The sequence below is a fragment of the Populus trichocarpa genome, chromosome 10, assembly GCF_000002775.5.
Source record: "Populus trichocarpa isolate Nisqually-1 chromosome 10, P.trichocarpa_v4.1, whole genome shotgun sequence".
NCBI lineage: Eukaryota > Viridiplantae > Streptophyta > Magnoliopsida > Malpighiales > Salicaceae > Populus > Populus trichocarpa.
The window spans coordinates 6663538-6685823 of record NC_037294.2 but is presented as its reverse complement, the minus strand read 5'-3'; the positions used below and the strand labels follow the sequence as shown (position 1 = coordinate 6685823).

Genomic DNA, 22286 nt, shown 5'->3' with positions numbered 1-22286 from the left:
CTTGACATTACGACATTTACCTTTATTTTAGAGTTAATGAGAAATAATTTGTGGTCCGAGTTCCACTTACCGTTACATTTAAAACAAAGACCCTTCTCCCTCTTCTCTTTTAATTGGGCTCATGTTAATTTATGGACTAATAAAGTATTTTTTACTTAAATTGGAAGAGCTTGTTTGTTCACAGTTCACACCTCCAACAAATCTAGACCACCAATTGCATTTTAAAACTAAAATTTGGTTTTTTTGCATCCGGACTCAACCACAAGCTACCTTTAACCTAGAGTGGGATTAAGCATCCCGAACCCAAAAAACAACTAAGTCTATTAAAAGCTCACGCACCTGGTTTGAAATAATCTCAAATTGAGTTTTGTACTGCTCCGCTATTGTTGATTGTTTAAGGCTAATAAGGGCCTTCGTAGGATTATCATATGATGATAATCCAAATCTGATTTGTAAAGCTTTAGAGAAACTTCCAACTTGTAATTATGTCTGCCTCCTCCATCTCTTGAAACCATGCTATAACTTTCCCTTCCATGTGATAACACTGTCCCTAGTAGTGTCCTAGCTCAATGGGCTGTAAGAGAAAACCGGACTGAGATTACTGGGCCATAGGTAGTTTTTAATTTCCATCAGATCATCAATTGATTCAGCGACTGGCTTAGCTGAGAGGAATCGGTGATGGAGTGCGCCGGAAAGGGGCGTGGAACTCGGTGTATGGGCTCAGCTCGCAGACGCTGCGGTCGCTGTGGCGCAGTTGCTTATTGCTCGGTCTCTCATCAGGTAACCTCAAATTTATCTTTTTATTTTTACCTGGAGTAATTTGAAGGATATATTTTTTATTTTTGCCATAGATGTCGCACTGGAATGAGCATAAAGAAGAGTGTGAAAGATTAGAGCAACAAATGAAGCGTGTAGATGTCTTAAATGATTTCCCTTTTACTTTTTCTCAAGAAGCTACAGCCACTTCTCAGGTAGGCACTGCACTTGTTATTATTTTTGTTTTTTAAGTGCTTTTCTTTTCTTACACAGAAAAAAAGATATAAAATATCACAATTAAAAAATTAGTTTATTTTCACGAGTTGCAGATGACTTACCAAAACACTATGCTTTCTCCTAAATATTTAAGCGTTTGTGTTATTTTACAAAATAAGTTTTTTAAATGTGCTAACTTACCAAAACACTATGCTTTCTTGACAGGTGTGTGAAAAACCAGGGAGTAGGTGTTCATTCCTGAGCAAAAGAGGCATCCATCAACTTGGAATGTGGATGCATGAATGCTGCTGCTTTGACTCTGAGGAGGCAACATCATCACTAGCTTCCTTTGATTCTTTGAGGTTACTGTTACTCCTCAGCAGTGCTTATAAATGTGAATGGTTCTTGCCTAACGAAATTCCACGACAGAAAATGTCTAATAACTCTAATAACTGAAGGATAACACGAAGCTAGCTAAGCAAACTGAAAGCATGTAACATCGTGTCAGTTAAGAAAAAAGTTCTTGGGAAAGCAACCCTAAGAGATGTAGTTTTGTATCTATTCCAGAATTTAGAATCAGCCTTGAATAGTAAATGTCGGGTTGAAATCTGAAACGATTGACGATTCTGAAAAAGTACTTTATACACAAACAATAAAGGCAAAAATGTATCCCAATGGGCTCCATCTATGTGGATGGATTAAAAAGATTTCTCAGTTTTTGTTCTAGCTAGGAAAACTGTGTATCTTAGATGTGCTCATTGTGTATTTTAGACTTGCTCTTTTGTTGAATTATTGTACATGTCACAAAGGAAAGCCTCTGTTTGGACAGTTCTAGCAATTTTCAGTGCTTGTTTGTGCAACATGTTAAAGCCACAAGAAAGATATTTGATAAGCACGTGAATCACTACAGGCAGCTATCATAATTGACAAACTACTCAGGATTTATTTGAGTTCATTTTAAACTTTGTTATGTATTTTATATCATTGATAGGTCAAAGGATGGTGGTTGGAATCTCTTAGGTGACCTATGCCCGTGCCATGGTATTGTATTTTGTTTCTACTTTCTTTCGTTCTTTATTTGTTTTTTTTCTTTTGGTTGTAGTTTGATGGCTGTATAATTCTTCATATGATTATGCAGGGCCCATATCTCCAATATCAGAATGTTTAAGCAGTTGGTTTGATTACTATGAGTGGAGGTGCATTCCTCTTCATTCACCCGTTGCTTTACTTCTTCACTGGGTATGAAATGTGTGGTGTTAGTAACTAGTTGAGATAGGGGATTTGTAAAGCTGTTCCTCAATTGATGCTAATTCTATGATCTCTTTGCTCTTAATATGATTAAGACTTAATGCTGCAATCAAGCACTTAGGTTTAGAGTTGTCTGCATTTGAATGCTTAGGTTTCCAGAGTGGATTTTTCTAAATTCTCTATATGTCCTTAAGAAATTTTCTCTGTTATTTTAAAGCTCAAGATCTGTGGGTTTAAGTTCTGTTTGCTGTTTTTGACCAAAATTTGCGTCTGCTGTTGTTGATTTCATGTGAAAGCGCGTTTGGTAAGGAAACTAAATTGTAAGCATCCCCTTGGGATCTACGAGTATAAAGTTTAAAACACAATGTCAACAAATAAAGTAAATGTATAAAAGAAATGACCTCAAGTTACTTTTAGTGCCTGCATTCCATTATAGACACACAGATGAGGTAATTGATCTTTATTTCTATATTTCAGCCACTTACAATTTACCATGCTGCTCATATTGCTTGTGCATGGAGCTCGACTGTTGAAACTCGTAAACTGTGCATACACTATCTTGGTAAGTATTGTGGTATAGAAGGTTGATGATTTTTCTGAAATGTTATCCTGTTGTGATTTTTTCTCTTGCTTTTCTTTATGCAACATACAACATCACATGATTTTTACTAACTTTATGTGCAACTTCTATTGAATTAACCCCATACCTGTCCTGTTTTTGAACTACAACGATGTTATAATTCATCTGTTATATCAACTAACAGGATTTTGACTTTGACCCACGACATTGCATAAGATTAAGTTGAAAAGTTGGACCTTTTGGCCCTAGGAACCAAGTTTATCAAGGTTGATGTTCCTTACATGTCCATGAGCTATAGAGATGTGAATATATGCTTTCTTGTTAATGTGGTGTATTGTTTCTCATCAAGGAGTAGTTTGATCTTCACCATGTGTTTTCTGGATCCTCCCCCAGCCAAAAGAATAAATGAAGGAAAGACTTCATCAGGGACAATATAATACTTTTAAGAATGAACTACAATGTATGGTAGTATGTTGTTTCATTTTACATCATGAAGCTCTTAATATATTTGGGCCAATTGAGTTTCCAACTCCCGCCCCATAGAGAGGGCGGGGGGGGGGGGGGGGGGGGGGGGGGGGGTGGTGGTTTCGCTCGTGGTTTTCAAAGAAAAAAAAAAGAATTGAGGTACCCTAAATAAATAATTGTTGTGATGAAAACCTTTTCTTTTCCCATAATTGGACGTTGATACATGATCCAATTCTTTAATGATCATTATCATCATTGCTTTCTTTCATCTGGAACTTGGAAATTGTATTCAGTCATATGCATCAGACAAAGTATGGTTTTCCATGTCAAGACACCCTTCTTTTTTGGTAAATAACAAGGTATTGACATTAAGGTGTGTGGCAATTGAATTTGCTAAATTTCTCTTCCGCATGTCTTCTAATATGAGTTATAAAGATGGGGATATTTACTTCTTTGACTTTTCTTTTTTAATAGCAGCCACTTCTCTGAACACAATGACCTCTACACTCTACAGTATTATATTTGCTGTTTTCTGATTTGAGTTTTTTTTAATTGAATCTCAATAGGGCCTGAAAAGGAGCTTCTACAACTTGCTGCCTTTGGAGAGTTGCTTGCTCTGTTCCCTGGTGTGCAAGTTCATATAGAGTTTATTGGACCTGCAATTCCACAACAAAGGTCAGTTGCGAACTTGATCATCATATCTTTGAGTATTTAGTTGTGATTGTTTTTGGTAAGTGCAAGTCAGCCTTGTTGATTGTGGTGAGGGCCTCCTCATCTTCTCTTGAGTAGTGTGTCAATTCCCATTGCACTAGTTCAATGTGAGGATTTATGTTTATTCAATTAAGAGAAAATTACCCATAACATCCGGTAGTTTGATCTATATTACAATTACCTGTTATAGTTTGAAAAATTACAGTTTACATTCCGGACTTTATTAGCGCATTAAACTTAACATCCTTATCCAAAAAAGTCAGCAAAAACTGTTTGGTTATTTACATGATTGCCATTATTTTTCTTTTAATTATTTTCCTTTTAATGACTAAATAACCATTGCAATATTAATATTACAACCTTGCCATTAAATTGATAATTACTACTTTGCCATCAAACTAATATTACAACCTTCTTTAGAGCTAAAACTTTCATAGTGGCATTTCATCAAACGCCTTGTCTGCAATGCAAAATTAACCTCAATTTCATATAACCCATTTGAATCAAAGCCAATAAACTTCATATCCATCCACAATCTATGCTCAAATAAGTCTTCAACCAGTGAACTCTTGAGCATAAATTTTGGTATTGGAATTTTATCAAACACCATATGGCTTTTCGGAGCAGCAAGCCAAATATTGCAGAGGCAATCTTATACCAAATCAGTGAACTAGGTCATCCTTTTTTTATCAAGGAAGTTGGAAAGCACCTGTGAACATGTATTGGTAAATAAATTGTTGCCTCTCGTTTTAATAATTACAGAAGCAACTATAGGCAAAACAAATAGAACAAATTAAAAGACTCACATTTCTTTTGCTAGTCCCTTCACATGTAGATAGTTTATAATTACATTAATGCATAGTGATTGATGAATAATCAAATATTTACACAAATCCTTCTGAAGAACCAATTTGGGTATCTATAAAAACCTTATCTTCCAGCTGGCCCTTCAATTTGTAAACAAATTGCAACAATTTGTAGTGGTTTATACCATGATGGAAACCAAACCTTTTAGCTTGAATGCAACCATTTTTCTCATGAGAAGGTAACTCAATATTGTCTTGTTGCTGGATTCCATATTATATGAGCATTACAATTAGATATCTTTGAATGGATACTTAAACAAAGTAAACCATTACTAGAACCCACAATTCCTGCGGCAAACCTCTCTATGTCCAATGTGAATCTATATTTGTTCTACCGGGAAGCATTGATATGCTATATAATTCTCACCGTAGTGAGAGCATGACAAAGAGTTTTGGGTTTGAGGGATGTTGGTAATGGTTGTCAATAAGTTGGAGCTTGTAATGAGATGAAACCAATGTTTAGAAACAGTCTTGAAGCGAAGCAAAGATTGCACTGGTAAAATATGAGGGTATTATGGTCAATTTGTTAGATTTGAAAACTTTTGTTGACCCAAGATGTAAATAGTAATTTTTTAAACTATAGTGGGTAATCGCAATTTGGACCAAACTGTAGCATGTTAAATGTAATTTTCCCTTCAATTAATTATGTGTGGAGCCTTACCTCACTATGGGGTTTCGCATTCTTGATTTTCTTTATATTGAGGTTTGCTTGGGTGAGGTGTTCGTTCTTAATTAGTTCTCTAATCTTCTTCTTATTGCCTTTTAACCAATTTATGTATTCATGTTTATAACTAGTTAAGGTTTCTGTTATATGGTATGTCCATAAATCAATACCTGATGGGGTTGCTAAACCTTAGCAGAAATTCTCTATGTAATGAAACCCTAAGTATTAATACATCTGCTATGTGGCAATCTCTTTGTTGAACCAAAATTGGTATGCTTATAGCAGCTCATGATATATTCTTTGTTTTTTTATCTTCATGAACAGGGATGGTGAGAAGATTATTCTATGTAGTTATGCTCGATGCCTGGATGCAGATTGCATTTGCAATTTTTCAAGTGAGAATCTCAGCCAGATTGCAATCACCAGTAAATCTACATCAGTGACCCTACAGCTTCGCAGCGGATTATACCATGAACGTTACAGGGATTTAGCTGAGGTTTTCTTCCCACTTGTCTCTGAAAATATATTCATATCCATACTGATAGAGGACCCCCGTTCTTTGGTGCCTCTGTATAAAGCATCTAATGTTAAATTTTTAGACAGCTTTGGATGTTATTGAAACTGCATTTTCTCGGCCTCTCTGTTGCCTAGCTTTCTTCATCATCTCTACCCTTCAATCTTTCTCTATCTCTTTTTTGTTCAACATCACATGCACATTTATCACCTTGTTCTATTTGCATGTGTTTTTAATCATTTGTTTAAAGAGGTGGTACTTCTCGCTTATTCTTACGATTTATTGTTCACAGGATTTGTTTCCTCATTTAATAATTGCTCCAAATGCTGGAATTGCTGCTTATCCTAGCTGGTTGCCTACCATTGTATGTCATCGATACTCTTAAGCATTTTTCTTTATCTAATTTCTGTGCATTTGTGTGCAAGAAAATCCTAGCAAGGAAGCTGCTACTTTTTACATTTTTTTTTTTTTTTAAGATGATTCGAGTATTAAGCCCTCATTCTATTCTGGTTGATGAAATGAGCATGCCAGGAACTGATAAAGGAGATGAATGTCCCGGCTATATTTTCTGATTATTGTGAAGAAGCCTGTCATCTAGCTGCCTGCTGCATAAAAAGTGTAACTGGTCGTTCTCTCTCACTTCCGGTGCGTTTTCACATTGCTTCTTCCCTCTTCATAGTAGTCTAAAATCATTCAATTCTTAAAACTGCTGCTCGATTCGATTCGATTCGATATTAATCGATGCATCTGCCTTGTAGATTCAATTAAATCCTTTCAGGCAGCCAATGATGGTGGAAGATAGTGCCCTGCTTCTTCCCTGCTATTCAAATTGCTTTCTGTTTGGGATTTGAAGTGGCCTCTGGTTTATGTCAGGGATAGGGATCCCCATATATATTTCTTTCCCTGATCATCTTATTGTATGATCACTCACGTCACAATTGGGATAGACAGTTGCTCAAGGATTGTTGATCGATTAAGTGTTTCTAGGATGCTTCAATCAAAGGACCGAATAGCCAAATTCATTTTCCATAATTGAGGAATGTTTACTCATGAAGCAGTCTGAAACATTTTCCAGCAGGCGTTCCTTAAGGCACACGTGCTTGAAAGCCTGGTTATGGAGTGGAATTTCAGCTGTATCGTTTTGCCCAACTCTTGCTACCATAAGAGTGGAGTTTCAGACTGTTCCATGAGTTTGGAGATGGTGCATGATGCATTTGCCAATCATCGGACTCAGCAGCAAGTTAGTTCTTCGCGGACACTTCACGCTTTTATTCCCTTTCTATTAGCAAGTATTTCTTGTTTTACGTGGACTCCACAGCATGAACCTGTTAGTTGGGCAGCAAATAATGCAATTACGAATGAGACGCTTGGCTCCTGGGATCTTGATTGTCTAGTTGTGACTAGCCAGGGCGCTTCGGCGGGGTTTTTTTTTTTTTAATTTTATTTAATTTTATACCAATTAAAATATATATTCCTAATAACTGCAACAATTTAAATTCAGCAGGAAGAAATATAATTTTTAGGCAAAATTCCTCAATAATTTTATTTAAAGAGAATTTACATCCACAAAAAAAAAAAAAAAAAGCAAGATGTTAAAGTTGTGGAATTAATCTATCAGGTCAACTTTAAAATATTTTGACCTAACTTTTTGTCTAACTCAAGTTTAATATTAATTCATGTGGAAGTTGTTTCGACTTGATCTGGTCAACTTGACGACCAATAAAAATTATGGTTTGACTTTAAATTTTATTTAAGATAATATTTTTTTAATATTGAGATGACGGTACATTAAATTGACTTGAACGTCGCGGATTAACCTGCCAAACGAACAATCTGGATCATGGATTTCCACTTGGTTTAACAATTTTGTTTTTTTTTTTTATAAATATTTTAACTTAATATGATAACAAAAATAAACGCTCATAAAATTAAGCATTGATTAAATATCATAATATATATTTGAGAATATGATAAACTCATAGAAAGTCAACCAAGATAAATTATGAAAACCAATTAAAAATAATATTTATTTGGAATATGATAATCTCGTAGAAAGTAAACCAAAATAAATTACGAAAACTAATTAAAAATTAATCAAATATCGAAGGATGAATTTGAAGGAAAAAAAACCAAAAATGATTTGAGAAAAAAAAAAGGAAAACAAAAAGTATGACCTAGTTGACTTGGCGAGCCAAAGACAACCCAAATGATCGATCAAAAAAATGGCTTTGCTTTAAAAAATTCAAGATGACAATTTTTTTTAATATTGAGACACGATATATTGGATCAATTTGAGTTTCATAACTTAACCCGTCAAACCCGCAACTTTAATCATGGACTCCAATGAATTTTATAAATTTTTTAAACAAAAATAAATCCTCGCAAAATTGAGCACAAAAACAATGCCCGAGATGTTTGTTTGTGACTACGATATTATTATGGAAAGCAAACTAAAACAAAATCAGTGAAGTATTGAATAATGAAATTAAAAAATAAAAATAAAAAGATTTAATTGTAAGAAGAAAAATGGAAGGCATAATTTTTAAAAAAAAATAAGAAGGAAAAAAAAAGGAGGAGGTCATCATCTCTTTTATTGTTCATATAAACAAGCTGGTTTCCGCTGATCCTTTTAGTTTTTAGTTAATGATTATGAAAAACAACTCCATCGTAACACTTGTATATTCCTCTTTACCCTTGAGTGAAAAAAAAAAAAAAGAAGCCTTAAGGGTGAGGGTGAGGGTGCTTTGGTCTTTTTCATTGGCCTATTGGTAATTAAAAGATTGTTTGCGGGGTGTCTAATTCTTTTTTTTTTTACACGGTAAAAATATTTTTTTACCCTTAGAGTCAACAAAATTTAGAGTTGTTAATCAATGGCTTTTTTGAAATTTCATAAACTTTTGAACAATAAAAATATTTCTTTACCCCATGATCAAAACGTTATTAGGCTATTGAACAATGGTGTTTTTAGTTTTTTCATTATTCATATACAATTAAAGTACATATTTGGCAATAGAAAAGACAATAAATAAGCTTTGCATTTGGGGTATTTATGTACTTTCACATGAGTTTTTGGCTAATTACCAGGGTTATGGGGGCATTTTGATATTTTCACATTGATTTTTAATTTTTAATCAAAACGTTGTTAGCGCGTGCTCAGCAAGCGCTAGCGAGTGGATGGCGTTTAAGTCATTCAGGTGTAACGTGTGATGCCACTCGATGACCAAACCTGATATTCTATTGTCTTTGTGGATTTGCCACCATGTTCTCTTTTATATGGTGTGGCACATGACGGCGTATGGTAGTCTGATTGTCAACAATGATCGTTTTTTTTTCTTTTCTCTCTCCTACCAGGTAAAGGGCACGATTGCTCCTTTTTTTTTTTTCAATTTCAGTCCTCATTCTTTTAATTTTTTATTATGTTTTTTTTTCTTTTATAGAAGTTTTTTTCAATTTAGTTATTCAATTACAATTTCTCATATGTTTTGTTTTTCATTTTGGTCTTTTTTTTTTAATTGTTTTCCTTGACTCTTTCGTTAAAGGTTTTTTTGACTTTCAATTTCATCATTCAATCAAAGTTTTTGTTGTTTTATTATTCTCATTTTGACCCTTATTCTTTTGATTTTTTTTTCTTTTGGTTAAAGCTATTTTTCAATTCAATTTAACCCTCCAATTGAAAATCTTTATTTGCCCTCTAATTCATTTTTTTTCTTTATTTTCACCCTTATTATTTTAGATCCTTTTATATGATTGATTTTTTTTTTTGTTTCATCTTTTGACATTTGATTTGTTAGAGATTTGGTTTCATACGATCTTATCATTTTACATTAGGTTTTGTTTTTAAATATTGGTTTTGTGATTATCTTCAATTTCTTTTCCATGAGTTTATCCCAGTCACATGACTTAGATCAAGAGTTTTGCATGTTTTTTTTAATATAATTTTTTTTATTAAATTTTTTTTGTATTTGATTTTTCAAGATATTATTCTAATTTATAATTTTTTTATATACAAATGAACTTTATTTCTCAGAATAAAAAGAATATTCATTTTTAAATAATATTTCTAATGTGTTCATCCTTGTGTAATATTTTTTTAGGTTATGAATTTATTCAGTTAGTTTCATTTGTGTTTATCTTTTAGGTCACAAGTTTTTTAGGGTGTGGATTTATCTTTTATTGATTTAAATAAACAAGTTCAATAAACACAATCAGATGATGTCTCATTTTGTGTGATTGAATATCTTAATCTACATTCTTTTCTTATTTTCTGCTCAATTTTTCTTTTAGTTATTGTTAACAACTTCTTTTCGTTTATTTATATATATGTTTATCAATTTATTTAATTAGATGCTTGCATAAGCTTTTTGATTTACTCTTTGAATTTTTTTATTTAAAAAAACACATCGAAGTAGCATGCATACCCGGTAATTTCTTGGAAAAAAAATTTACAACCTACAATGGAGTGCGAGTTAAATAACTAGTATTTTCCTATAGTTTGCTTCAACAACAATGCACTGGAATCCAACTAGTGTATTCCTAAACCTAAATACAAATTGTTATATTCTAATGTATTTTTATTTTAAAGTGAAATTTTAAATGACAATATTTTTTCAATTATGGGAGAAATTGATTAAAAAAAATGAAACACAAAAAAGATTGACTCTTGCTACGAATATAAGGGTAAAACAAACATTATTACCCTACTATACTAAAAAACACGGGGAAAGTTAATACAGATTCATCATTTATATGAGCATTGAAGCTCTCTTTCTTTTTTTTTTTTTCCAATTCAACCCCTCTTTTTTTTTTCATTTCTCTCTCTTTTTTATTTCTTTTAATCTTATCCTTTTGTTTTCTCAATTTCATCCTTACACTTTTTTTAATAATCGTTTGGGTTGACTTTAAACTGACCAACTTAACTGAATCATCTTAGGGCAACTTCCACGCAATTAAATTTTAAACCTGGGCTAGACAAAGACTAAAGTTAAGAGGGTTTTTTTTTCTTCTCTTAATTTCATTTTTTTTTCTCAATTTCATTATCATAATTTTTTTTATCAGTTGACTAGGTTGCCTTTGTTGGCTAAGTCAACTAGGTCATGTTGGAGAAACTCCCACACGATTTAACTTTAAACCTGGTTTAGGAAGGAAGTTGGGTCGTGAAGTTTTTTCTCTCTCAGTTTCATCCTTATATTTGTTTTTTACTAATTGGACGGATTGCCATTAGTAGGTCAAGTTAAATGGGTCACATCAAGCCCACTATCATATATTTTAATTTTAAACTTAAATTAGGCAAGAAGTCGAATAGAAAGATTTCAAGGTTGATCTTCTAAATTAGGTTTAATAACAAAGTTAAATAATTGTCTATTACCTAAATATGTTTTGTTACATTCTTATAGAAAAAGTATTCAATCCATAATGTAGCGTTGATATGTAAACTATTTTCAATCTAAAACTTCATAATGTTTCACTTGAAACATTTTTGGGAAATGATAATTTTTTCACCATTTTCATTAAATAATTATCTTGATATTCAACCTATCGTTCGAGATCAAATATCTCAAGTTATAATTTATACAATGAAAAGAAAATGAATTAACCCTTTGCGTTGGAAACAATAAGTAAACTTGGTTCGCCCAATAAGTTAACTCGGTAAATTTGTAACTTGAAGCTTTATCGGGTCGGGTATTAATTTAAATTGGTGTTGACATTGACCAAGCTACACCTGGGTGACTAGCGGGTTGACATGTAACTTGATAAACTCGGTCAAAACCTAGCCAAGTTAAAACCAAAGATTTGTTTTTTTTTTTAAAAATAAAATGATATTGTTTTGATAAAAAAAAAATTAAATCAGGTTGTTTTGATTACCTGAAAAATTGACCTTATAATCCAGTGACTCAAATCCTTCACTAAATCAGACCCTACGATAACTATAATATTAGATGCGGGATCTCCAAACAAATTAAATTAACCAAAATAAGTTTTTGTGTGATACTGCACTCTTGCGTAAGAATATTAAAAGAAAACTATATAGCAGATATCAAAAAAATTTATGATGTTCACACTGTAATTACTTAGTATTTACAACATAGAAGAAAGATAGAAAAAGAAAAAAGAACATAAAAATTGACTTGGCCAGGCCGGGTTTCAATTTGAATAAGTTTTGATATTAATTTTATCAAACTCGAATAATCTGATAAATACATTTATGATTCGATTGATCTGATTAAACCTAATTCAAACCGAGAATCAAAACCAAAAGCCATCTATTATCATAAAATAGAGCATTCTTTTGCACAGGAAGAAACAGAGGTATAGCTAAGGGACTTAGATACCACACCTGAACTGAAAAAATATAGTTACATGTTTCTTCGAAACCAATAATATTTTTTTAATAAAAAAAATATCATTCCAAATTAACTCCATAACTTATAAATTTACCCAACAATTGTATAATCTAAATCCTTTACTAATATCGAACCGGATCACACAAGTGTGGTCTGGGATACGGGATCATTTAAGAAACCAAATTAAATTCTTAAATAAGATTTTGTGTGATCTTGCACACTTGTGGAAGAATATTAAATTCTTAAATTATTTTTGTTTTAAATTAATTTTTTAATAATTTTAGATTATTTGATGTATTAATATTAAAAATAATTTTATAAAAAATATTATTTAATATATTTTTAAATAAAAAATATTTTAAAAAACAACACCAAAAACATTAATTATACTGTCCTGATAGCCCAAGGATAGGTGTTTTTGAAACATGAACATGCAAAGTTAGTGGTTTTTTCAAGCGTGTTAGAGAGTGATTATGATTGCTTTTCAAAGTGCTTTTAATTCACTCATAAATATATCAAAATAATATTTTTTTTAGTTTTTAAAAATTATTTTTGATATTAGCGCATCAAAATGATATAAAAATACAAAAAAATATTAATTTGAAACAAACAAAAATATAAAAATTTTTAAATTTTTCAAAACGCTTTCAAAATACAAAAATAAATAAAGCTTAATAAAATAAAAAATATTAATTTTAAGTCTAACCTTCTTCGTTGTTGCATGCAACGTTCCATATTATGCTTTGACCATGGAGGCTTTGTTGCATACAACGTTTTGTAAAATTTGTATATTTTCTTAATTGAGGCCAAAAGAGATGTTCCATATTATGCTCTTTGCAGCACGAAGTCAGTTTCCTATTATGATTTTTTTAATCAATTTTCTTCATGATTGGAAAAAAAAAACCTTTTGGGCCAAATTGATATTTTACTGATCCTTAATTACTCCAATTTTTGTCATTTTTATGCATCACATGAAAGGAGAATCTTTTTTTTTTCCCCTTGTAAAGACGAGAGAAATTGAGTATAAAATTAATGAAGATGGATGGTTGTTATTAGGGTGAGCAAAAAAAACTGAAAAAACCGATTAAACAGAGAAAACCGGAAAAAAATAACCGAACCGTGAAAAAAACCGATTAAAATTTTGAAAAAACCGACCGGTTCGGTTTTGGTTTTATAAGCCTAAAACTGAAAAAACCGAATCAAACCAAACCTAAATCGAAAAAAACCAGAAAAAAACTGAGTCAAACCGAGCCAAACCGAAAAAAACCGAGAAAACCGAGCCAAACCGGTTTAAACTAGTTTTTTTTCTAAAAAAACCGAACCGAACCGAAAATCATCACCCCTAGTTGTTCTCAACCAGTCTAATTTAAACTAAAAATTTTAATTATTAGAGAAATAGAAAAAAAAAAAAAAAGAAGAAGAAGAAGAAGTAAGGATAAAAACAGTTAATCAGCATGTACATTTTGACGAAATGTTTCAATTCTCACTAACAAATGGATGGATGGAGAGCTAACATTGTCAAATGTTGATTAGGTTGCGAAAAAAAGAGGATAAAATGGAAAAGTGAAAAACCTAATTTATTAAAAAAAATAACATTTTATAATATACTATAAGCTATGTTTGGTAACGTGATTTAACTTATTTATTAAAATATTTCATACAAAAAAATCTTATACACTATATTTTGATCTAATTAAATGAAAAATAATTTTAAAAATAAAAAATTATTAAATCTAATTATTTGTATGATCTAGATCGTCAGTTTGACTGATTGACTCGAGTTCATTTAAGTCTATTTATTTAAAATTAAGTGTTTTTTAAAATATTTTTTATTTAAATTAAGTTAATTAAAAATTGAAATTTTTAATTTATTTTTTTAGGATTATCTCTATGAATTTTGCTGGTTAATCCAGAATTATTTTATTAAATAAAAATATTATTTAATGTGTTAATATTTAAATATTTTTTAAAATATCATTTGACATGTAATATATTATTAATTTATATATATATATATATTTTAAAAAATTTATTAGTAAAGTCTAAATATTTTTTTATATTAAAAACAAATTAATTCAATGAGACTTGTGCAACGGAAGAAAAATGTCAAAAAGGCGTCCAGCTTGGTTTTCAAGAAGCCCGATTCCTTTAGTGCCAGTAGAAATCTCGAAGAAACAAAAACAGAGAGCAAGCGAGAGAGAGATACTGTTGTCATGGAAGAAGCAAAGGGAGTAGTGAAGCACGTATTGCTGGCAAAATTCAAGGAAGGAATCCCATCTGATGAAATTGAGAAACTCATCAAGGGTTATGCTAATCTCGTCAATCTCATCGAACCCATGAAAGCTTTCGAATGGTAATTAACAATATTCTACTGCATAATCTCTCTTTCTTTTTGCCTTTGGTAATTAACAATATTCTTTCTTTTTGCATTTGGTAATTAACAATATTCGACTGCATAATCTCTCTTTCTTTCTGCATTTGGTAGAGGGAACAGAACAACAAAATCCCTTGATGTTTAGAAGGGTATATATTAATATTACATCTAGCCTAATTGACTGTTGTCTTCTTGGCATTTAGATAGGAATTTCAATGAATATTATAAGTTGACTACATGTTTTTCATCAAATTTTGAATGGAGCTCCAGGTATTATCATTCACCAATCACATATACGAAGCTTGATGAAGATAAACAAGTATTAATCAGGATAAGTACTTGTTAGTAAATGACCAGGTTGTTGATGTTTGTGTTGTTGGTATTAATTTGATATGAAAAATATTGGAGTTTACTGTGATCAATTAGTTTCTTGATCACTGAAACACTTTGATGGTTCTGCCAGCAAATATCTAACACTTGTTATCGTTCAACATGATATGATAGGGGCACAGACGTGAGCATTGAGAACATGCATCAAGGTTTCACCCATATCTTTGAGTCTACCTTTGAGAGTAAAGAGGGCATTGCAGAGTACATAGGTCATCCAGCTCATGTTGATTTTGGCGGCCTCTTCTTGCCTGCTCTGGAGAAAGTCATTGTGTTTGACTACAAGCCTACTGTTGCTCGCTTCTAAATTGTTGGACTTATGGGCATCCAACATTCCGCTGCTGTATTATAAAGAAATAAATAAATCCTGCTGTTGTGGTCTCCCAAGGATTTGATTTCGGCTTGTTTTGTGGAATTGCTAATCTGAATTCAATGACATTCGATGGTGTTGAGCCCTTTTGCTTTGTTTGCACTTCTTTACGTGTTGAGGTCTGCAATTTATTTTTTTCTGTAGAGTTTCTCCTCTTCTTTCGGTCACCATGACTGAACCATTGATGTGGCCTCTGCTCGGTGCTTTCTTATTATATGACAATAGCATATTGCCGTGGAATCTCTCAATGCCCGTTTTATAACTCACTTTCTTTCATCCAGGCTGATGACCAGAAGGTGGATAAGACCTAGCCTTGTAGTTCCTTCTAACACAGCTAATGAAACCCCTAGAAAGGCTCCACCCATAAAGATGCCAAGAGAACATATGAACAATTGTATCACCGAACAGCTACTGCGTAGAGATGGATTTTCATGAATCTGTACTTCGAATTCTGATCACACAATAAAATCTTTAACTTTCAGCAGGAAATGCAATTTCTTTTCTTGTCAGGCTCAAGCACTGACCAAATTGAATTGATCAGAGCAAGTGCTGAGATGCCGTAAAGATTCTCTGTTCGGTCATAATTTGAGAAGTGGATTTACCTTGATCTCCAGCACGGTATCTTTCATCGACTTGCATCAGAGAGCCATGTGCCCATTTTCTTTCAACAACCTGCACAGTTAAACTCAATTGGATTTAACTGTGTTCTTCGGCTTTGCATTTGCTAGCCTGCTCACATTCATCAGGCTCCACGTTTTGACCAGCTGATAGCACTCATAGCAGTGAATTGATGTTAAGAAATCTGCTAAATGAATATGCAGTTTTCCTCAAATGTAATTTGGAGCGGATGAGTAGATATGCTTGTTGTAGGTGTTGCTAATGGCTGGGAGATTCTAGCATCATTTGCTTGTTTGTGGTCCGTTGGCATCTGCCTGTGTTCTCTCTATCCTATTCATGCTGTTACATGCTCAAAACGCCCCTTGTCAGTTCTCAAATATCAGTAAGAACTAAAACCTGCTTACATAATTCAGAAAATGTGCCATCTCTTATTAGTGCTTAATCAAAGATATCATGATCTGTCCATTAAAGAAATTTCCCTCTTTGCAGCATGCATTTAGTCTATTAGATATTTAGATACTGAAAAAATATACATATTAAAATTCAAATAAAAATTTATAATAGTATTTAAAAATTAAATCAAAACTAAAACGTAAGTAAATCTAGTAAATTTTTCTCAGTGTAAAAAAAAAAGTTAGAGCAACTAATCAGGTCCAATGTTTGGCCCTGCTTTATTTTTATTTTTGGTTTTTTAGGAAAAAAAATGTGATAGACAACTTGTTTTCTATCACATTTTAAAAAATAAATGTGCTTTCTAGTGTTTAAACCTGAGATCTTTGACATGTCACACACACTAATAGGCTGAGTTGTGATATAAATTTATTATAAAATTATTAAAAAATATATTAAGATGCTTTACTGATACTATTAACGATAAAACACTATAAAAACTTTAGTTTATTTAGAGTGTTTAGGTAATACCTGATATTTTACATGTTCTTTACTAAACTAGTGTTTTGGCACAAGCAATTGTGTATCAATTAAAGTTTTATCAAAAAGTTAATTTAATTTTATAAATTGAAAATAATAATAAAATATCATGAAGAAACAAAATTTGAGTAAAACTATCAATATATACAATACATATACATAATTTTAATTCAATTCCTGCATGATTATATTAGCTTTATAGTTCTTAAAAATGCTTCTATTTCAAAGAGAGACTTTTTAACATAAAATAAATAAGATAAATATTAAGATATAGAGTTTAATTATCGCATTCAAGTCTTTTTAATTTTGACAAGTAGAATTTTTCGAAGTAAGACAATATATGCAAGTTTTTTAAAAGTAGGACAATATATTTAGCATAGTTTTTTTAACACATGCAATAATTCTAAAATTTTAAAGGTATTTTTGTCCAATCAAATATTTCAGCACGGGTAAATAAAGTATGTTCTTCAGTTAATTATGAAAGAAGTAAGAAAACATATATTTTTTTTAATAATCACCTTTCACCTAATTTTAACTTGATAATATTAAAATTATAGTTTTCACATATCATTTTATTTTAAAAAAGTTGTTTTTTAATATAAGCATGACAAATATTAAATATATAGACATAAATAAAGAGTTTATTTAACCTCTTAATTATAGAGACCTTTTTAATAGTAGTAGAGTTTGTCAAAAGATATAAATCATTTTTTCAAAAGAAACCAAATATAATATAAGAAAATAACAAATGTCCAATTAAAATATTTTTTGAATTTTATGTGTTTTTATTATTTTTTTTTATTTTAATTATTGGCTTTTATTTTTAAGTTTTTAGAGTTTTAATAGTCAAAATTAAGTGCAAATGAGGTATTATACAGATTATAGGTAATTTAAAAAACTTAATTTATAATATTTAAGGTTTTATATGATGCATAAGTAGTCATGTAATAGAGCTTGATATTAGTCTCTCTTGTTTATCTTAGTATTTTCTAGAGATTTTTTTTTATAAGCCAATGTTGGTGCCTTCAAAGTAGGTAGCATCCTTTTTTATTTTTTCTTTGTTTTCACTTTCACCTTACGTAATTGATGATATCTTAAAAATCTGACTAGCTTGGAAATAGGGTTTGCCATACGTGTCAGATCCATGCAATCTTAGACCTGTCGTACTGCCAAGTCCACGTGTCCTAGACTTGGCTAACTGTCAAGTCCAAGCGTATTGGGTCTGGCATGCGTGTTAGACCCACGTCTCATTGGACTTGTCGTACTGTCAAGTCCAAGTACTTTGAGTCTGGCATGTGTGCCACACCCACACCACCTTGAACCTGGCAAACTGCCAAGTCCAAGCGTAATGGGTCTGACATGCGTGCCAGACCCACGCCACCTCGGACTTGGCTGACTGTCAAGTCCAAGTGTATTGGGTCTGGCATGCCTCCTAGACCCACTCTACCTTAGACTTGGTGCATTATGAAATCCAAGTGCCTTGGACATAACTGACTACCAAGTCCAAGTGTATTGGATATGGTAAGCGTGCCAGACCCACGACACCTTGGACTTGGCGAACTGCCAAGTCCAAGTGTCTTGGATTTGGCTACTTGCCACATCCAAGCATATTAGGTATGACATGCGTGCCAGACCCACGCCAGCTTAAGCTTATTGAGTCTGGCATGCGTGCCAGACCCACGCCACCTTGGACTTGGCGAACTGCCAAGTCCAAGTGTCTTAAATTTGGCTGCTTGTCATATTCAAGCGTATTGGTTATGGTATGCATGCCAGACCCACACTACCTTAAGCGTATTGGGTCTGACATGTTTGCTTGACCCACGCTACCTTGGACTTGTCTAACTTCCAAGTCTAAGCATATTGAATCTGGCATGCGTGCCATACCCACGCCACCTTGGACCTACCGTACTGCCAAGTCCAAGCGTATTGAGTCTAGCATGTGTGCTAGACCCACGCTACCTTGGACTTGGTGCACTGTCAAGTCCAAGCGTATTGACCTCGGACTTGGCATACTGCCAAGTCTAGGCGCCTTGGACTTGGCTAACTGCCAAATCCAAGCGTATTGGGTTTGACATGCGTGCCAGACCCACGCCACCTTGAACTTGGTGCACTGCCAAGTCCAAGTGTATTGGGTCTGGCATACATGTAAAACTCATACGTTTACAAAATAAATAAATAAAAACTTAATAAAATTGACTCATCAGTTGCCCCTCAAGCCTTTAACATGTGATTTTGCATGTAAAGGCTTTAGAGAGGTTAAGATGACAACTTTGCTAAAAAAAACGTATCGTCATCCTTTTAAGATAAAAGGTGGGAGGCGTTTACGTACCTGAAGGATATTGGATAATAATACCATATATTTCCGCACTCCATGCCTATTGGCCCTCCTTAATGTTCTCTTTCCTCTAGGGACAATTCTTAATTGTTTCTTTGTACAACACCATGTTGGGGTTGTTGCCCTTAGGGAGATGTAATCTCCATTGGTAAGTGGTGAATATAGCACTGGGAAGACTATGTCTATCCCTTAAATATTGATGCATATAGCATTGGAAAGATCACATCAATCCTTTGGAGAGTGGTGTATAAAGCATTGGGGAGACTATGTTTATCCCTTGGAGTTTGGTGGGTTTATCGTCTTAAGGGACCATCTGGAGAAAATGAAAAAGTCATTTCGAATATGTCATTCATATTTAAGAAACTTACATTCTTATCTAGGATTATACATACTGAGATGATCTGAGTAACAAGTATAAGAGAATGTTTTTGGGTACCCTGATTACTTCCCTTAGAAAATTGTTGACGTTCGTTGTCCTTAAATAAATAAAGAGGTCCATGTTAAAGTAAGCTGACCTTTTCAATCCTTATATAATTTTCTATGAATTGCTTTACTTTGGACAAGCTTTTATTTGGTAAAACATAAAGTTTTTTCCATTGGGCATGTTCCCTTATTCCTCTTATTAAGGCTTCAGAAGCTATTGGTTCAATTAATTCTTCCACTTTGAGCATCTCCGCGTTGAATCTCCTAAAAAATGCTCATGTAGACTTGCCCTCTTGTTGGGCTACATAAAAAAGCTATGTGGAGGTTCTCTTGGTGGGTATACTAGTTCTAAAACGTGCTACTAGCTTCTCACAAAGATCACTGAAACCTTTAATAGAATTTGGTTTCACGTTGTTATACCAAGCACGAGCAAATCTTCTGAAGGTTGAAGGGAATATCTTGTACATTGAGTCATAGTCTTCGATGATCAACTCCAAGTTACGACACACATTTTGCATATGCTATCTTGGATCGGCTAAGCCGTCATAGTTATCCAAACTCATATTCATGGAAAAGTAGTCCTTCGGGAGTCAAGTTTTCAATATGCGTTTGGATAAGGGAGAGAACCTCCACTGATAGGGACTATAAACATTCCCTTAGGTGTGCTCATGTACAGACTGTCTCCTTGCTCTTTGTCTGTTGAGCCCTTGGGAGTCTGGAGGGCTTTGCGTAGAATAACGATTACAATGACCGATGTCCATCCCATAATAACTAGGGGAAGTACGTTAGGAGTGTTTGCTCTGTGCATGGGTGTGACAATGGCGTGACAGATCCCTTGAGGAATTTTCATAAACGTCATTCTATCTAGTCTCGTCTAAGCAATGTAATTGTTTATTATTTTAAAATTGAGTGTTTTTTTTTCTAATTTTTTTCCTTTTAAATTGAATTAATTAAGGATTGAGATTTCTATTTTATTTTTTTGAGATTATTTCCGTGAATTTTACAGGTTAATCCAGATCTATTTTATTAAATAAAAATGTTATTTAATGTGTTAATATCTAGATATTTTACAAAGATATCATTTGACATGCAATATATTATTAATTTATAATTTTTTTAAAAATATTATTAATAAAGTCTAAATATTGTTTTATATTAAAAACAAATTAATTCAATCCGCGGCACAGAATGCCTAGGTGTTCGATGAGACTTGTGCAATGGAAAAAAAATGTCAAAAAGGCGTCCAGCTTGGTTTTCAAGAAGCCCGATTCCCTAAGTGTCGGTAGAAATCTCGAAGAAACAAAAACAGAGAGCAAGCGAGAGAGAGAGAGAGAGAGAGATACTGTTCTCATGGAAGAAGCAAAAGGAGTAGTGAAGCACGTATTGTTGGCAAAATTCAAGGAAGGAATCCCATCTGATGAAATTGAGAAACTCATCAAGGGTTATGCTAATCTCGTCAATCTCATCGAACCCATGAAAGCTTTCGAATGGTAATCAACAATATTCTACTGCATAATCTCTCTTTCTTTCTGCATTTGGTAGAGGGAACAGAACAACAAAATCCCTTGATGTTTAGAAGGGTATATATTAATATTACATCTAGCCTAATTGACTGTTGTCTTCTTGGCATTTAGATAGGAATTTCAATGAATATTATAAGTTGACTACATGTTTTTCATCAAATTTTGAATGGAGCTCCAGGTATTATCATTCACCAATCACATATACGAAGCTTGACGATGATAAACAAGTATTAATCAGGATAAGTACTTGTTATTAAATGACCAGGTTGTTGATGTTTGTGTTGTTGGTATTAATTTGATATGAAAAATATTGGAGTTTACTGTGATCAATTAGTTTCTTGATCACTGAAACACTTTTGATGGTTCTGCCAGAAAATATCTAACACTTGTTATCGTTCAACATGATATGATAGGGGCACAGACGTGAGCATTGAGAACATGCATCAAGGTTTCACCCATATCTTTGAGTCTACCTGTGAGAGTAAAGAGGGCATTGCAGAGTACATAGGTCATCCAGCTCATGTTGATTTTGGCGGCCTCTTCTTGCCTGCTCTGGAGAAAGTCATTGTGTTTGACTACAAGCCTACTGTTGCTCGCTTCTAAATTGTTGGACTTATGGGCACCCAACATTCCGCTGCCGTATTATAAATAAATAAATAAATCCTGCTGTTGTGGTCTCCCAATGGGGAGAGTTTCGCAACGATTTGATTTCGGCTTGTTTTGTGGAATTGCTAATCTGAATTCAATGACATTCGGTAGTGTTGAGCCCTTTTGCTTTGTTTGCACTTCTTTACGTGTTGAGGTCTGCAATTTATTTTTTTCTGTAGAGTTTCATCTTCTTTCGCTCACCATGTCTGAACCATTGATGTGGCCTCTGCTCGGTGCTTTCTTATTATACGACAATAGCATATTGCCGTGGAATCTCTCAATGCCCGTTTTATAACACAGTTTCTTTCATCCAGGCT

General features: G+C 33.0%; 3 protein-coding genes across 5 annotated transcripts; all 3 read left to right on the top strand.

The window, feature by feature from the left end:
- Positions 1-225: 225 nt before the first annotated feature.
- Positions 226-7395, top strand: LOC18102380 (uncharacterized). Of its 2 annotated transcripts, XM_006378136.3 has the most exons (11): positions 234-780; positions 852-971; positions 1198-1334; positions 1964-2013; positions 2111-2211; positions 2698-2782; positions 3832-3940; positions 5831-6002; positions 6313-6384; positions 6552-6665; positions 6779-7395. In XM_006378136.3, the coding sequence occupies exons 1-11, from the start codon at positions 679-681 to the stop codon at positions 6869-6871; spliced, it is 1155 nt and encodes a 384-aa protein (XP_006378198.3). In that variant the 5' UTR covers positions 234-678; the 3' UTR covers positions 6872-7395. The 2 variants fall into 2 exon arrangements, with proteins under 2 accessions (XP_024465240.1, XP_006378198.3); XM_024609472.2 differs by lacking the exon at positions 852-971 and having other exon boundaries at positions 226-780.
- Positions 7396-14469: 7074 nt separating this feature from the next.
- Positions 14470-22106, top strand: LOC18102375 (stress-response A/B barrel domain-containing protein HS1). 2 transcript variants are annotated; one of them, XM_052456690.1, is made up of 3 exons: positions 14470-14564; positions 21121-21288; positions 21735-22106. In XM_052456690.1, the coding sequence occupies exons 2-3, from the start codon at positions 21149-21151 to the stop codon at positions 21922-21924; spliced, it is 330 nt and encodes a 109-aa protein (XP_052312650.1). In that variant the 5' UTR covers positions 14470-14564; positions 21121-21148; the 3' UTR covers positions 21925-22106. The 2 variants fall into 2 exon arrangements, with proteins under 2 accessions (XP_052312650.1, XP_006378193.3); XM_006378131.3 differs by lacking the exon at positions 14470-14564 and having other exon boundaries at positions 20982-21288.
- On the top strand, positions 14561-15587 carry LOC18102378 (stress-response A/B barrel domain-containing protein HS1). The gene is made up of 2 exons (XM_006378134.3): positions 14561-14714; positions 15240-15587. The coding sequence occupies exons 1-2, from the start codon at positions 14575-14577 to the stop codon at positions 15427-15429; spliced, it is 330 nt and encodes a 109-aa protein (XP_006378196.2). The 5' UTR covers positions 14561-14574; the 3' UTR covers positions 15430-15587.
- Positions 22107-22286: the final 180 nt, after the last annotated feature.

Bases quoted from the DNA above. Each gene is read 5' to 3' on its own strand.
- LOC18102375 (XM_006378131.3), top strand. From the start codon at position 20,987: ATGCCTAGGTGTTCGATGAGACTTGTGCAATGGAAAAAAAATGTCAAA. The intron at 21,289-21,734 runs GTAATCAACAAT...ATGATATGATAG, and splicing joins CCCATGAAAGCTTTCGAATG to GGGCACAGACGTGAGCATTG.
- LOC18102380 (XM_006378136.3), top strand. From the start codon at position 679: ATGGAGTGCGCCGGAAAGGGGCGTGGAACTCGGTGTATGGGCTCAGCT. The intron at 2,014-2,110 runs GTATTGTATTTT...ATGATTATGCAG, and splicing joins TGACCTATGCCCGTGCCATG to GGCCCATATCTCCAATATCA. The intron at 3,941-5,830 runs GTCAGTTGCGAA...CTTCATGAACAG, and splicing joins CCTGCAATTCCACAACAAAG to GGATGGTGAGAAGATTATTC.
- LOC18102378 (XM_006378134.3), top strand. From the start codon at position 14,575: ATGGAAGAAGCAAAGGGAGTAGTGAAGCACGTATTGCTGGCAAAATTC. The intron at 14,715-15,239 runs GTAATTAACAAT...ATGATATGATAG, and splicing joins CCCATGAAAGCTTTCGAATG to GGGCACAGACGTGAGCATTG.